Genomic DNA, 17,310 nt, shown 5'->3' with positions numbered 1-17,310 from the left:
CACGTTTCTCAATTTAAAGCTTTTGAAAAAGTAGGCCCGTGAAGATGTTGCACTAGTTGAGTGGATGGTCTTAAAAGGAGCACACCATTGATGCGTCTCTACATATCCGCATTGTGCCTTGAATGCATGCTGCATTATGTTAAGTCATGATAGAACTGTACTTTAGAAAATGCTGTTCCATTCTTTGAAAGTGGGGAGAATAGGAGGCAAGTTTAAGCAAACCAAATCCTGTACATCCTGAAATCTAAAGACAAATCTTACTGCTACTCAAAGACATCAAGGTCCTCAAAGTGTCCCTAAGTTAACAAGTTGAATTTTGAGTGCAGATATAAAATGAGTAACGCTAGATTGGCTGCCCAATACTTATTTCATTTGAACGAACATTATCTCCAAGTCAATCAATATACTGAAAGTCTCGAAACTGTAACCAGAAATTTATGCAGATTCCAGTAGTTAAATTAAGAGTAATGGGAAAAAACAGGTAAAGCAATAAAATTGCAACATCTACTCTAACATACATATTTTATACTTTTAGTACAAAGTATTTGCTAAATATACAGGTGTCACCTAGTGGTAGAACAACAATACTTCACTGTTATGGCAGCTCTCCATACCGAGAGAATGTATATTTTTGCTGAGGCTGATGAGTAGAAGATAAATCTGATGATCCTTCTGAAGGCTAGCAAATTTTTAAAGTTGACAATATAGCTATGACTGACAAATTTGCAGGTTGCCTAACAAAGTGAATAATTATGTGGTCTTAAAACCCAAAGTTCTGGTCTTAGAACTTGAGTCATACAATAGTACATAGCATTATTATGGGACTGGTGCACAAAAAATTGCATTCTACATATGTCCGACTGCTACTAGTATTTAAAAAATTTCCTTTTCTTAATCCTAATGTTTATTTTTCCACAGAAGGTGGCTAGGCATTAAACCTTTCAATGTTCCCTTTCAATATTCAGAAGAATTCTCAGGCATTAAATTTGAAAAACTTCACTCATCTTCATTAAAATACGGTCCTCTTCTAACTTTCTCAAATTTATTTGTCATCGTTATGGTCTCATAGCATTTAGGACTTATTTTCATTGGTCAATCTTTTCCAATGCAACAACATCTTATCTACAAAAAAATTCAAAGCTGATACATTGGTAGGATTTTGGAATATACTGCAATTAATGGGAATTAAAATGATGCCTGGATCATGGCAACTGGCTTTAACCTTAGGCAAATGTGGCAGCATAGTAATGTATTTTTGGTATTTACAAAATATTAAGTACAAATGTTTTCTGGTGGTGAAGGTTTATCTTATTTAAAGTTGCAGTGTTTTCCTGTTGTTCTATACAACCATCTGGTTAAGTAACATTTAGCCAATATCAAAGGCGAAGCGACTTCTTATTTTGACAAACCTAGTCACCACCTATAACACATCCTTGTCACATTACTTGTACATGCTTGTACTTTAGCAAAACAACAGGATGCCCTTACAGCTGAAATAATTTAAAACAGAATCTTTAATGAAAAGGTACATTTGTTTCATCACCAGCTGATTTCAAATAAGACCAATACTATTGGGTTTATTTCATCCTGAAGTCTCGAAATATGGACAAATTTATTTTTTCAAGAGAATCCCAATTAGAACTATTTCAATACTGTATTACATTTCCGAAGAAGAATCAATTGGATTCAAAAGGGTTAACTTGGTTTCTCCCTCCCCATTTTACAAGAAACTATGCAAGTACAAGTTGTGCAATTCTACACATCCTGCTATCAGTTTGGCTTTCAGACCTGACGGATAGTATGTGCCACAGTTGTCATCTAGTAGAAGAGAGTTTGACAGGAAAGTTATAGCAGATAAAACTGTAGGATAATAGATCTTGATCATGTTGTGAAAGAACAAAATAATCTATCCTTATGATGTGCCACACTGGTAGGGCCAAAGCCACTTCTGATAAGCTGTGGTATCATTGAGTACCTTCAAACAAAGACTAAGCACTGCACTAGGTGTTGAGTAATCCTAACCACTCTTCCATAATGCTCGCTTTGGAAAACACTGGTAGAAACCTGCGAGTAGATTGCTTTCCAGCCTGCCCCCTTGGCCAGGGACCAAGTGTTGTGCAAGGATGCTCACAAAGAGGAAGTAAAATACAATTTAAAAAAAGGTTTTATCACAATAAAGACAAATCTGTGCTTCATATTTTGATCCTTGCAATGTCATGTTTTACGTTTCTTAGAACATTGGAAATTTTCTTTTAAAAGTGATACTCTTATTTGTTTGAAGTTTCAATGTGCCATTCCTTTAGACAACATGAAATACTGACAGAAAGAAAACCAGCTGAATGAAATGATGGTTTCAACCATATGTGTTTTAGGTTGCAATTACACTTCCTTTTGGTTCTTGACACTAAAAAAAAACACTGCACACAAATCATAGAAGTCAGTAAGTATTGAGTTATGAATTGAATAATCTTCAGAAAGAATACCTAAGGCTGTCAAAAGATCACAGGGGAGAATGATTGTCATTGGGAAAAGGTGGGTTACGTAAAAGGAACTGAGATTCTACAATTAAGGAAAATATAGAACTTTGTTATCTTTTAAATTGAGACATACTATTTTGAACAATTAGAGATTTGAAAAAAGGAACTCAGCCATGCATCTTATCATTGCACCTCTTATCATCATGTTTCATGATAAACCAAAAGACAAATTAGTTGCTGTGTGTGCAGAGAGGTTTAGCATCAGTTACATCAGGCTGGGTTGTGGAGGAAGGGGGAAAGAAGCTTGTGAGAGACTTGCAACAGGAAGTTCTGAATTACCAGCATAGGTTTTGTTATCTAGGTAGTATCTGTGGGTGATCCTCTACAGCTTGTGGCTCACTTCTGGTTTTATAGAAATACAAACTGTGTGAAGCAGTGCTTCTGTTCCCACATGCTTTGTCAGTTATATTCTGATGTCTGTGGTTAAGTGAGAACTGTTGGTGTCTCAGTGTGGTTATAAGTACAGGAAGAGGGAGATATTTGGCCTGCAGGCACAGGAATAACTCTGTACCAGACAGTTACCAAGAGCACCAATAAATAAAATGCTTTCTGTACCTGTTTCAGAGTGCAACTCATAGCTGTTACAGCTTAAAAAATAGCTTATAACATTTTTAAATGCCAGAAATAAATCCAATTGCGTCATTGCCACACTGAGTACTCTTGGATTACCATTTATTTTCTAATATGCTGCACTTTTCCTGTTCATGAATACTTGTCCTAAGCTAGTTTGAAATACTTCTAAAATTTGAAGTTCACATTGGTGCGTGAAGCCAGAGCGATAGTTCCAGAGCACAAAGGTGATCTTAAGTACAATACAGGGATATAGCATAACACATCCCTTTGGTATTTATTGTTCATTACGTCAGGCTGATAAATGAGATGTGTATCAACTTTGTAAACTGCAGGCTGGAAACACTATGATACAATGTCACACTTTGCACAGCACAGGCTACACGTTTACAACCCAAAATTAATTGCACTAAGGTTTTTGAGAAGATTTGTAGCTTGGGTTGTTGATGTGGTTGTTGACTTGCTTGCCAAGCTGGTAAGCTCGTTAGCAAACGTTTCGTCACCATACTAGGTAACATCATCAGTGCGCCTCCAGTGAAGCATCGGTGTTCTGTCTGCTTGCTATGTATGTATCTTGGTTTGCTGCGGTGGGTGGCATCACTTCTGGACGTGTTTCTTGGTGGTTGGTTCATGGGGTCCAGCTCTACATGTACGTTAGTAGAGTTCCAGTTTAAGTGCCAGGCCTCCAGGAATTTGCTTGGCTTGTCCTAGGATGGCTACATTGTCCCAGTTGAATTGGTGCCCCTTTTTATCCATGTGTATTGAAATGAGTGAGCGTTGGTCATGTCTTTTGGTAGCTAGTTGGTGTTCACGAATCCTGATGATTAGTTTCCTTCTGGTTTGCCCTACGTAATGTTTTTGGCAGTCTTTGCATGGTGTCTTGTAAATAACGTTGATACTGTTAGTTCTGGTTGTCTGATCCTTTATTCTAGACAGCAGCTGTTGTACTGTAGCTGTTGCTTTGTGGGCTACCATGATTCTTGGGGTGGGGGGGGCAGAGTAATCTAGCGGTCATTTCAGATATGCCCTTGATATATGGTATGGTGGCTAGTGTCACTGGACGTGTTGTGCCCTCCTGTTGTGTAGGTATGGGCATATACGCTTTTTGGGTAGCCATTCCTTCTAAAGACGCTGTAATGGTATTCTTCCTTGGTTTTGCGCAGCTCCAGGGTGCTCCAGTGTGTTGCGGCTTGCTTAAACAGTGTTTTGATGCAGCTCCGTTTGTGGGTATTGGGATGATTGCTATTGTAGTTGAGTACCTGATCGGTATGGGTGGCCTTCCTGTGTATGCTGGTCTGGAGCTCACTGTTGGCCATACGTTCAACCATTACATCCAGGAAGGGAACTCTGTTACTGTTCTCCTCTTCCCTGGTGAATTTTATGCCGGTGAGGCTGTTGTTTATGAGTACATACTGAACTGGAAGAAACCCATCTACTCATAAACAACACCCTCACCGGCATAAAATTCACCACGGAAGAGGAGAACAACAACCCTTCCATACATTAAGGACATATCTGAAATGACCACCAGATTACTCTGCCCCCTGGGAATCATGGTAGCCCACAAACCGACAGTCACACTATGACAGCTACTGACGAGAATAAAGGATCTGACAATCACAACTAATAGAACCAACATTATTTACAAGACACCATGCAAAGACTGCCAAAACCATTACATAAGGCAGACTGGAAAGAAACTAGCCATGAGGATTCATGAACACCAACTAGCTACCAAGAGACATGACCAATTATCACTCATTTCAATACACGTGGACAAACAGGGATACCAATTCTACTAGGACAACGCAGCCATTTTAGGACAAGCCAAGCAAAGAGATGCACAAGAATTCCTAGAGGCCTGGCACTCAAAGGTAGTGATCTCAGGAATACTACCCGTGCCAGTTGCTAATCAGAAGAGAAATGACAGGGTATACCGGATGAATACACGGCTGCAAAGATGGTGTCAGGAGGAGGATTTCAGATTCCTGGGGCACTGGGACCAGTTCTGGAGGAAGTGGGGCCTGTTCAAACTGGACAGGTTACACCTGGGCGGGACTGGAACTGATGTCCTAGGGGGAATGTTTGCTAGAGTGATTGAGGAGGGTTTAAACTAATATGCCAGGGGGATGGGAACCTATGTAAAGAGTCAGAGAAGAAGGCAGCAAGCATAAAAACAAAAGCCAGAAAAGGGAATAAGGAAAGTGATAGGCTGAGAAACCATGGACAAGATTTAAATAAAGCTATGGAGAAAAATAAGGAGGAGACAAACACTGTTAAAAGGACAAACTTAAAGGCTTTATGCCTTAATGTGCAGAGCATCTGCAATAAAGTGGATGAACTAATTGCGCGGATAGATGTAAACGGGTACGATATAATTGGGATTATGGAGACATGGCTGCAGGGTGACCAGGGATGGGTACTCAATGTCCCAGGGGTATTCAATATTTAGGAAGGCCAGGCAAAAAGGAAAAGGTGGTGGAGTGGCATTGCCGGTTAAAGAGGAAATTAGCACAATTGTGAGAAAGGACATTAGCTCTGACAACGTTGAGTCTATATGGGTAGAGTTGATAAATACTAAGGGGCAAAAAACATTAGCAGGTTTCATATATAAACCCCCAAACTGCAGCAGTGATATTGAAAATGGCATTAAACAGGAAATTAGAGATGCATGTGATGAGGGAATATTGGTGACTGTGGGTGATTTTAATCTGCACATAGATTGGGTAAATCAAATTAGCCATAATGCCATAGAGGAGGGATTCCTGAAGTGTATACGGTATGGTTTTCTTGATCAACATGTGGAGGAGCCAACCAGAGAGCAGGCCATCTTAGATTGGGTGCTGTGTAATGAGAAGGGAATCATTGCCAATCTAGCAGTGAAAGACCCCTTGGGGAAGAGCGACCATAACATGATAGACTTTTTTTATGAATCAAGATGGAGAGTGAGGTTGTTGATTCGGAGACTATGGTTCTGAACCTTAATAAAGGAAATTATGAGGCTATGAGGAGTGAGTTGGCCTTGATAGATTGGGGAGAGTTACTTAAAGGGAATGATAGTGGATAGACAATGACAAACATTCAAGGAACTCATGGGGGAACTGCAACAACTGTTTATTCCTGTCTGTCACAAAAGCAAAATGGGTAAGAGGGCCAATCCATGGCTTACAAAGGAAATAAGAGATAATGGCTGATCCAAGGAAGAAGCATACAGTTTGGCTACAAAAATAATAAATCTGAGGATTGGGAGCACTTTAGAATTCGGCAAAGAAGGACGAAGGGATTGATTAAGAAGGGGAAAATAGAGTACAAAAATAAGCTTGCAGGGAACATAAAGACCGACACTAAGAATTTCTATAGGCACGTGAAGAGAAAGAGATTGGTAAAGACAAATGTAGGTCCCCTACAGACAGAAACAGGGGCATGTATTATAGGGGACAAAGGAATGGCTGCGGAACCGAATACATATTTTGGTTCTGTCTTCACAAAAGAGGACACAAATCAGACACCAGAATTGTTGGAGGATGCATTTTTAGTGAGAGGGAAGAACTGAGGGAGATCAATATTAGTAGAAAAATGGTGCTGGGAAAATTGTTGGGATTGAAGGCCAATAAATCCGCAGGGCCTGATAATCTACATCCCAGAGTACTTAAGGAAGTGGCTCTAGAAATAGTGAATGCATTGGTGGTCATCTTCCAGGATTCTATAGATCTGGAACAGTCCCTACAGATTGGAGGGTGGCTAATGTCACTCCAATATTCAAAAAGGGAGGTAGAGAGAAAACAGGGAATTATAAAACAGTGAGCATAACAACATTAGTATTAGGGAAAATTCTCAAATCCACTGTCAAGGATATTAAAGCAGAGCATTTAGAAAGCAGTGGCAGGATCAGACAGAGTCAGCTTGGATTTATGAAGGGGAAATCATGCTCGACAAATCTGTTGGAATTCTATGAAGATGTAACTCGTAGAGTTGACAAGGGGAAGCCAGTCAATGTAGTATATTTGGACTTTCAGAAAGCATTTGACAAAGTCCCAAATAAGAGATTAATGTCCAAGATTAAAGCGCATGGGATTGGGGGAAGTGTACTGCGATGGATAGGAAAATGGTTGGCATAGAGGAAACAAAGAGTAGGGATTAATGGGTTCTTTTCAAATTGGCAGATTAGTGGGATGCCACAGGAATTGGTGCTGGGACCCCAGCTATTTGCCATACATATTAATGATTTGGATGAGGGAACAAAATGTAACATCTGTAAGTTTGCAGATGACACCAAGTTGGATGGGAGGGTGAACTGTGACAAGGATGCAGAGATCCTTCAGCATGATCTCGACAGGTTGGGCCACTGAGCTAAAATTTGGATAAATGGTTATAATTTGGATAAATGGGAGGTTTGGAAGCAAAGTCAAAAAGGCAGATTATTTCCTGAATGACTAAGTCGGGAGAGGGGAGTGTGCAGCGGGACCTGGGTGTCGTTGTCCACTAGTCACTGAAGGTGAGCATGCAGGTGCAGCAGGCAGTAAAGAAGGCAAATGGTATGTTGGCCTTCATTGCAAGAGGTTTTGAGTACAGGAGCAGGGATGTGTTGTAGTCGTACAGGGCCTTGGTGAGACCACACCTGGAATATTGTGTACAATTTTGGTCTCCTTTTCCGAGGAAGGATGCTTTTGCTCTCGAGGGAGTGCAGTGAAGGTTTACCAGGCTGATTCTGGGGATGGTGGGTCTGACGTATGAGGAGAGATTGACTAGGTTGGGATTGTTTTTGCTACAGTTCAGAAGAATGAGGGGGATCTCATAGAGACTTATAAAATTCTAACAGGACTGATCAGGATAGATGCAGGAAGAATATTTCCAGTGGTGGGTGTGTCCACAACCAGGGGTCACAGTATGAGGATTCAAGGTAGACGATTTAGGATGGAGATCAGGAGACATTTCTTCACCCAAAGAGTGGCGAGCCTGTGGAATTCATGACCACAGGAAGTAGTTGATGCCAAAACACTGGATGTATTCAAGAGGCGACTAGATATAGCACTTGGGGTGAATGGGATCAAAGGTTATGGGGAGAAAGCAGGATCAGGCTACTGAGTTGAATGATCAGCCATGATCGTGAAGAATGGCGGAGCAGGCTCAAAGGGCCAAATAGCCTCCTCCTGCTCCTATCTTCTATGTTTCTACGTTTAAACCGCAACTCCATTAACAAACGTGTAGAGCTGGACCCCATATACTAACCATTAAGAAACAAATCCGAAAGTGATGCCACCCACTCCAACAAACCAAAACACAAATAGCAATGCGGGACAGAACACCGACACTTCACCGGAGGCATGCTGATCATGTTACCTAGTATGGTGACGAAATGTTAGCAAACGAGCTTATCAGCTTGGCGAGCAAGTCAACAACCTTTACTTGCATTAACTTTACAGATACATTTGTGCTCTGTTAATCCTAATCATATATGAGAATTCTGCCTGTTTCATGCAGTTTTAGCTCAGATTATCAAAAAAGATGAATGGTGGCACAAGTTGAAGTTTTAAGAAAATATAAATCTGTGGCAGGCGTGGGGAAACATCCAGAATTACTGAAGAAATATTCCCTCTTACCATCCCCTCGAACGTCAAGAAGAGAAAAGCTCATATTTTTCAAAGCCTCCTAGAAAATTAATGGCTTAGGCACCAACACCGTCACAGGCCACATGCTAAAAAAAAAATTATTACTAAAATGTTTCAAACTATCCAGTTGTTCAGTAGCATTCTGTAGATGGATCCACCAGTAGAAAATCACAATGGATCAAAGAAAGCAACAGGCAAGTAGTCTATTGCTTCTGCACAGGCCTGATTATTCCTAAAATGACAGCCTGGTATAAAATGCAAATTTTTTGAATCTATTGATACAATGTTGATTAATTTTTTTTTTAAAAACTTCACTTGTAGGACATGGGCATCACTGGCTTGCCAGCAATTCTTGCCCATCCCTGGTTGTCCTTAAGAAGGTGATGGTGAACCGCTTTTGTGAACTGTTGCAGTCCATGTGCTGTAGGTTGACCTGCAGTGCCCTTAGGGAGGGAATTCCTGGATTTTGAACCAATGACAGTAAAGGAACAGCTATACGTTTCCAAGTCAGGATGGTGAGAGGCTTGGAGGGAAACTTGCAGATGGTGGTATTCTCATGTATCTGCTGCGCTTGTCCGTCCAGATGGAAGTAGTTGTGGGTTTGGAAGGTGCTGGCTAAGGATTTTTGGTGAAGTCTTCGACGAATCAGGAGATGAGTTACTGACTGGCTTTTGTGGTGATTTTATTTCTATGACTAGTCTTGTTTGGTTTCTGATAAAAGGTAACCTCAGAATGTTGACTGTGGGGGTTTCAGCGATGGCAATGCCAAGGGGCTGTGGTTGGATTGTCTCTTACTGGAGATGATCACTGCAAGCCATTTCTGTGGTACAAATGTTACTTGCTACTTTTCAGCCCAAGTCTGTATATTGTCCTGATCTTGTTGTATTTGGACATGGACTGTTTCAGTATCTGAGGAGTTGCAAAATGCTGAACATTGTGCAATCATTAGTGAACATCCCCACTTTTGACCTTATGAAGAGGAGAAGGTCATTGATGTAGCAGCTGAAGATAGTTGGGTCTAGGAGACTATCCTGAGGAACTCCTGCAGAGATGTCCCGGACCAGAGATTATTGACTTCCAACAACCATAACCATCTAGCTATGTGCCTGGTATGATTCCAACCATTGAAGAGTTTTCTTTTGATTCTCATTGACAGCGCATTCCTTAGGGCCAATTGCCACACGTGGTCAAATTACAGCTTCGGTGTCTAAGGCTTGTTTGTCCATGTTTGAACGAAGGCTGTAATTATGTCGGAGCTGAGTGACCCTGGCAGAACCCAAACTAGGGTCATCAGTTCCTGTATGAATTGCTCTCAGCAATGGCTTACATTTATAAACCACCAAATGTCTCAAGACATTTTACAGAAGCATAATAAAGCAAAAGAAAAAAGAACAATGAGACAAAAGAGGAGCCAATTGAAAAAGTAATCAAATGCTCGCTCAGGGGGTCAGGTTCATAGAATATTTTTAAGAGTGAGGAATAGGACAGTGAAATCTAAGGGGGGAATTTGAAAGCCTGGATTTTTGATGTCTTAGCATGGTCACCATTGGTGGGACAAACATGGGAGTACACAAGAGACCAAAATTGAAGAAATACAAACTTCTCAAAACTTTAAAGGGGTTGGGGAGCTTACAGAGATGGAGAAATCTAAGGCTATGAAGGGAATTGAATCGGAGAAAAGGAAGAAGTCATGGGAACGTTGTGCAGTTACAAAATACATGGTTGGTAACTCAAAATATGGATTGCATCTTATTTTTGTTACATTGTATTCTCTCCACCTAGTTCTTTCTTCCTTACTTCCCCAGATCTGTTCAACCTTTTCTAGGATACTGTTTCATTGTTTGTAGTGAGCTCATGTGCAATTGTTTCTCGTTAGGACTGAATTGAGGAGGAACTTTTTCACCCAAAGGGTTGTGGATCTGTGGAATTCCCTGCCAGTGAAGCAGTTGAGGCTACCTCGTTAAATGTTTTTAAGGCAAAGGTACAGAGATTTTTGAACAGTAAAGGAATTAAGGGTTACAGTGTGAGGCCGGGTAAGTGGAGCTGAGTCCATGAAAAGATTAGTCATGATCTCATTGAATAGCAGACCAAACTTGACGGCCAAATGATCTACTCCTGCTCCTATTTCTTATGCTATTTGGCAGTTGATCCTCTCCTACTTCAAAACACACTCTCACTTTCCAGTAGTCACCATGGAACAGGAATTGGTGGTAAAACATTCTGGCCAAGTTTTCAAACTCCTTTGCCCAATGTGCTGCGGCTGTTTTTAACAAAGATAACCAAACTTCCAGCAATATCTTAGAACCTCCTGTAACTAAAAAGTAAACTCCTGGATGATGCTGCAAACAAAGTGGATGAAAAATCAGAGGCGAATTTGAAACAGAATTTTGACATTTTTTTCAAACACTTATTTTTTAGTTAAAATATTGGCAGAGAGAGTAGTAAAAAAGATGGTGTTTGACATGGTGAGACAGCTGGAGGTCACATGATGAGACCTCCAGCTAAACATCAGGCTAGAGCAGATATTTAAGCTCCTGTCACTGTCCAGGCTGATACTGTCTAGGTTAGCACAGGCAGAAAATTAACATAATACAAACATCCAATTCAATACTAAATACCAGAATTTGCTTAACAGCTGTTGCCTTCAGCTTCCATACATGGTTTCCTATCACAGCTAAGAGCTCTCAAAAGCAGACAGATTGTTACCAAGGTTTTTCTTGGGAGTCAAAGAGTGCAACTATTTTACAAAGTTCAGTAAACTTTCTTTTGTTAAGATTTTCTATCATCTCTCATTCCTTTCAATGTTTCTATAGCTGTTTCTTCCATGAATTCACTGTGCTGAGGTCTTCTCAGCTTCCATTCTAGCACCCCCTCACCTTGACGATAAGGTTTTATCACTTTTGATATGACTTTGATTTATAAGTTCTGTCTTGCCTGAACACATCAACCTCAGATAAAGCATTTCCCCAATTTTGTAAATGTACGCACACAAACTTTTAAGTGGAAATTATTTCTGCATTTATACCAAGCATCTTGGTATCTGACAGCAAACTACACAAGAACAATGGGAAAAAATCTTGCATTTGCGAGACATAAACTGCAGGTAACACTGATGTGCAGACAGCAATCAAATGGGAGTAATTTCTCACAAAGACAGGGCCTTAGGAATTTTATAAGGCCCTCAGGTGTTACAAAAGCAGAAATCTAACTTACTAATTTGCACACTAAGAGGAAAGTTGATCTATTCCACATGTTCAATGCTAAGTTATTTATACTGTCATAATATAATTTTAGGAAATATTGAATTCAAATCAAATCCACTTCAGAGCATTCCGCATTACTTAATACCTCAGTTCAAGTAAATGGCAACGATTGAAGGGAAATGTCAACCCTCATCTCTCCTACATGTCCTTGTTCCCACAGCAACCTATCCCATCCAGTAAAATGTCTAAGACAGAAAGCTCATGGTACCTGTTCCAAAACCTCCAATTCTAGTACTCTTCAGGCTACATAAAATGGTACTCGCTGGTGCAAACTAAATGTTCTAATCTGCCCTCTTCTTCAGGAAAGGATTTAGACTTCATGTCTCACCTGCTCAGTGCAGTTTACAAAAGGAGTTAAGTACAGTGGAAAAATTGAAGTTGGTACTTTTCACTCAATGATACATTGGGGGTGGGGGCTAATAGCTTTCAACATCAAACACTTTATTCAGCAATCTGAGGTTCAACATTTGTCAAATTTATTTAATTTACCAATCCCAGTGATGATCTCTGTAAGCAACTTTTAAAAGACAAGACCCAGTACTTTAATGTGGGAGCAATGAGCTTGCTGTTGCTGTTTTTGTGAGACTATGATTATACCTGTTGATGTTCATTGGCTGTTATTCATTGATTAGCACTAAACACATCATCTATGTTTACAACTAAATAGCACTCTCACAGAAGTTTACAAAATTGATCTGAACTCTACATTTTAGGCTAAAACACACTCATAACTCTGAGTCAGATGATGGGTAATCTATGGAAGATGAAACTTAGCTTTGAAAATATAGGTTGAAGCTATCTCCCTTGAAGCCAAATCAAAGCTCGCTTCTTGTATCTAGCCCCATTAATTCAAATCACAGACATAAAATTTAGTATTACTGAGATTACGTTTGATGCCTAAATTACCAATGTCATTTGTTCCACAACTGCTATCAAATGAAGCAACAAAACAGAGGAACATGAAAATAATTTGTGGGAAAATAATTCCAATTCACCAGAATGTCAACATTGACAGAAAAACGTTATTTACCAAAAATAGTAGATGATCACCTGGAACCAAGAAACCAAGTTGCTAACTTTCCTGACAGTGGAGATTTCTTTGGCTACAGCAGTTTCTAATCTTTCTTTATTTTTATCTGGGCAGATGGAAAAATTGGACATCAGATATGCTTCTGGCCATACATTACAAGATCTAGCCGTAAACAAAGTGTACCAAATGGGACAAAAACAAAGTTGCTGGAAAAGCTCAGCAGGCCTGGCAGCATCTGTGAAGGAAAAAACAGAGTTAACGTTTTGGGTCCGGTGACCCTTCCTCAAATGGAGGCTGGAGCAGTGTTTGGATTTTTAAAGATTAAGACATCACTGAACTATAACATATTTACTTAAAAACTTGAATTTCTATAACATTCAATGTTGTGTATTTGAGTAACAATTGCAAATTTTAGGTGAAATCAAGCAAAGGAAGAATGAAGTGCAAGTTTAACCTGTTGATTATCCAGTTGTTTCTCACTTCATCAAGCAGTGCCACATCCACTGTTGTTGCTACATCAGCATCTCACCACAATACATCCTATATTCCTGGAATATCCTAGTTTGTGCCAAATCACGAAGATATACACACTCCAGAGATATTACCTTAAACTCAGCCACATGCAATTCAACAATCACTATAGACAGGTTCTAGATGCAGTGGAGTTATTGTTTGACATTTTGTAGAATGAAAAAACAAAATTCACTGAAGCACACCATTATCATTTTATGAGAACACCAAATTTTATCAATCACTGTAAAATGCTAATCACAGAAATAATTCAGAAACACCAGCAGGCTTGCCTCTAGACAACCTCAACCGGTAAAATAAAAGGTTGCATACATAAGTAGCACATCTTTGCTTCATTCCGTAATGCAGTCAGACCATCATGCACAATTTTATGTGAAAAGGCTAACTTTGATTTATTAAGCAACTTTTCAAACAACTATTGATATGGAATAACTTCCGTTCTAAACTGCATTCCTACAAATCTTCTGGCTGGACAGCAAGAAGAATCAGGGTCTAGGCCTGAAACGTCAGCCTTCCTGCTCCTCTGATGCTGCTTGGTCTGCTGTGTTCATCCAGCTCTACACCTTGTTATCTCAGAATCAGAATGGTGCTGCATTTCAACATTGAATTGAATCATTTATTGTCATGTGTATTCAATGTAAAAATAGTGAAAAATAGTGTACCTTCGCCGTATATCCATTAACTTAGAATATGATAAGAAAAAAAAATAACTTGAGAGAGTCCAACTTTCCTTTTCACTGCTGCAGTCCCGCTCCGGGCTTTCCAGCCCGCGCCATGCCTCCATCAGAGTCCCGCACCGGGCTTTCCAGCCCATGCTATGCCACTGCCAGCATCCCATTCTGTGCTGCCTCACTGGCCCGCTCTCAGCTGCCTCACCAGCCCACTCTTGATCTGTTGCTGTGGCTCTGGCCCACGCTCAATCTGCCATCGCTGCAGGATACAACCCGCACGTTCAGCTCCCGCCATGTGGTTCCTGGCCGTGACCAGGCTTCTTCCCGACTCCTTAGGTGGGTGGTTTAAAGGGGTGGTGGTGGGGTGATAGAATTATTACAGAGGGAGAGAGAAGAAAGGAGAAAAAAAAAAGGACGGACAAAGAAAGAAAGAGAAAGAGAACTGGCGAGCAGAGCAGAGCTCTGAATGGAGCGCCTTACCCTGCCGCCATCTCCGCTGATAAATAATAAAAGGGTAAAGTCAACATAGTCTTGCCAGATCATAGGGCAGCTCTCTCATGAGACAGAAATGACTAGTGATTGTTTAACTTGAGGGTCACCAAGACTAAGACAAGGGGAGAGGTTGAGAAGGAAAATCTTTAATGGTAAGCTCAGCTGGTGTGGGAATTGAACCCAAGCCGTTGGCATTACTCTGAATCACAAATCAAGTGTCCAGCCAACTGAACAAATATTAGCAGTTTTCTGAAGAAGGGTCACTGGACCTGAAATGTTAACTCTGCTTTCTCTCCACTGATGCTATCAGGTCTGCTGAGGTTTTCCAATAATTTCTGATTTTGTTTCTGATTTCCAGTATCTGCAATTCTTTATTTATTTTTTAAATAGGTGCAATTCAATGGCCCTTCAGAAATCTGCATGTGCTATCTGTTCTCTCCCTTCTGAATCAAATGATTGTGGGTTCTAGTCCCAGCCTAGAGAACCAACCATATGAATCCGAAGTGACACTCCATGAAGTACTGAACGAGTGCTACATTGTCAGCGGTACCATTATGTTGCTCAAATAAACTAGGAAGAGCAAGATCTCACTTTTATCTTCTTATAATAACTATGGATGGGCAATAAGTGTACCCTTGCCAGAATCTCTCACGTGCAGAGAACAAAAACAAGATGCAGAAATCATGAACACGTGCGTCATTTATGTTGTTAAACAGTGTTTCCTTGAATCAGCAATAGCCCTGTAAATCCAGGATTCCAGGATGTGAAATAAAGCATCAAAACAAAAGGCTCACAACATACAAATGGCTGAAATTTAAACATCTGCAAGGCTGGGAAAAGGATTGAGAAGAACACTTAAAATGTACCAAGTAAGGCTAAATCCAGCTCTTTTCTTTTGATGATTAAAGGACGTTTATAAACCAAGCAGGAATCAACATTACCTTTGTCATGTAATGAAATCCCAGGCTAAAAGGCTATTTATTCAATTCATTACCTTGTCTAAGTGGTTATAAGTGTATGTATACTTTATAATATACACCACTAGCTCTGAAACACAGCACTGATACCCAAGAGAATTGATGTACAATATTCAAAGATTTGAAATGACTTACAGAGTATCCTCGTCCTGAAAAGGAATGAGCCGAACTCTGTGGGAGGGAAAAAAAGAGGAGGAACATACATTAGGTTTTGCACTGAATTTCCATGACATTCTTCATACCCAGATATATAGAGTTCAACCAAAGAGATACTGACATTTTTATACTATTTGATGAAGAATCATGGGTTTGAATGTGCTGAATTCTCTCTATATTGCAATATTTTGTTCATTTAATACATCACATATAGTTTCTAACAGTATTGCTTGAACTACTTTCCTGCAATAATAACTTGCTACGTGAATGCTCCCTGTAAAATGATATAACAAAGATATCTGAAGTGGAAAGGAATTTTGCATTCCTTAAAACAAAACCCTGTGTGGCTCAAAGTATAACTGTACCAGGTGATACATTAATGGCCAACACAAACAAGAAGTTCCCAAGTTCAACTGCTGATCTGTGCCAGGTTAGCTGCTACTACAGTGTTGGAGGGCCAACTTGTGTTCCATATTACTAATGCAGGGAGTGGATATGATGAAGAGCAATTTATTTCTGCAAAGTGAGTGTGAGACTTCTGGGTAAGAAAAGTATTAGGTTCAAATGCAATGCCAATCAGGGTCAATGCTCACTTCCTAAACTGCTAGAGAGGTACTCACACCTGTGAAATGGTACCTCAGAAAGTATCAATATCCTCAAATCAGAAAAGGATAACACTGGTGGTAAATAAAGTTAATAAGATGTGGCTCAGGTGGTACTGCTCTCCCTCTGAGTTAGAAGGTTGTGGATTCAAGTTCCACTCCACTGAAATGAACTGACATTCAGGTGAAGTACTGAAGGAGTGTTACATTGTCAGAGGTGCCTTCTTAGAGATAGGACTTTAATTGTGCATTCCCTCTGGGATGTAAAAAATCCCATTGGCATTAACTTGAAGAGCAGGGGAAGTTATCCCAGTGTCCTGGCCAATAGTTATCCCTGAATTAACATCATTACAATAGTTCAACCTGCCACGATCATATTTCTTTTTGTGGGAGTTTGCTGTATGCAAATTGGTTGTTGCATCATCTACTTTACACAGTGTCTATATTTCAAATGTACTCCATTATCCAAAAGGAGACATGCTGTAGTAGCAATACCACTGGACTATGAATTCAGCAGTCCAGACTAATGGTCTGGATAAGTGGGCTCAAATCCCCACATGGCAGTTGGTGGAACTTAATTTCAATTAATTTCTGGAATGTGTCTCAATAATGATGATCAAGACAACTATCATCTGGTTCACTGAGGTCCAAAAGGAAATCTGCTATCCTTACCAACATTCTGGCCTACATATGACACCCATTGTAATGTGATTGACTCTTCAATGCCCTCTGAAATTACTTAGCAACTCTTCTATTCAAGGCCAATTAGAGATGGGCAATAAATGGTGGCGTCAGTGCCACTGTCTACCTCAGGTGAAAGAATAACGCAAATAAACTGTGAAAAACTTTAGAACATCTGAGATCGCAAAAGC

General features: G+C 40.0%; 1 protein-coding gene across 11 annotated transcripts in view; it reads right to left on the bottom strand.

Annotated features, from left to right (window-relative positions):
• Positions 1-17,310, bottom strand: part of LOC109928974 (autism susceptibility gene 2 protein-like) — a 475,973-nt gene that overhangs the window by 414,337 nt on the left and 44,326 nt on the right. For all 11 annotated transcript variants that reach the window (XM_048611251.1, XM_048611260.1, XM_048611254.1 and 8 more), the window contains one exon: positions 15,816-15,851. In XM_048611251.1, coding sequence (XP_048467208.1) covers positions 15,816-15,851 — 36 coding nt within the window. The remainder of the gene's footprint in view (positions 1-15,815; positions 15,852-17,310) is intronic.

Source organism: Rhincodon typus, chromosome 24 (assembly GCF_021869965.1).
Source record: "Rhincodon typus isolate 14 chromosome 24, sRhiTyp1.1, whole genome shotgun sequence".
NCBI lineage: Eukaryota > Metazoa > Chordata > Chondrichthyes > Orectolobiformes > Rhincodontidae > Rhincodon > Rhincodon typus.
The sequence above is the reverse complement of the archived record's forward strand: the minus strand, read 5'-3'. Positions and strand labels throughout refer to the sequence as shown.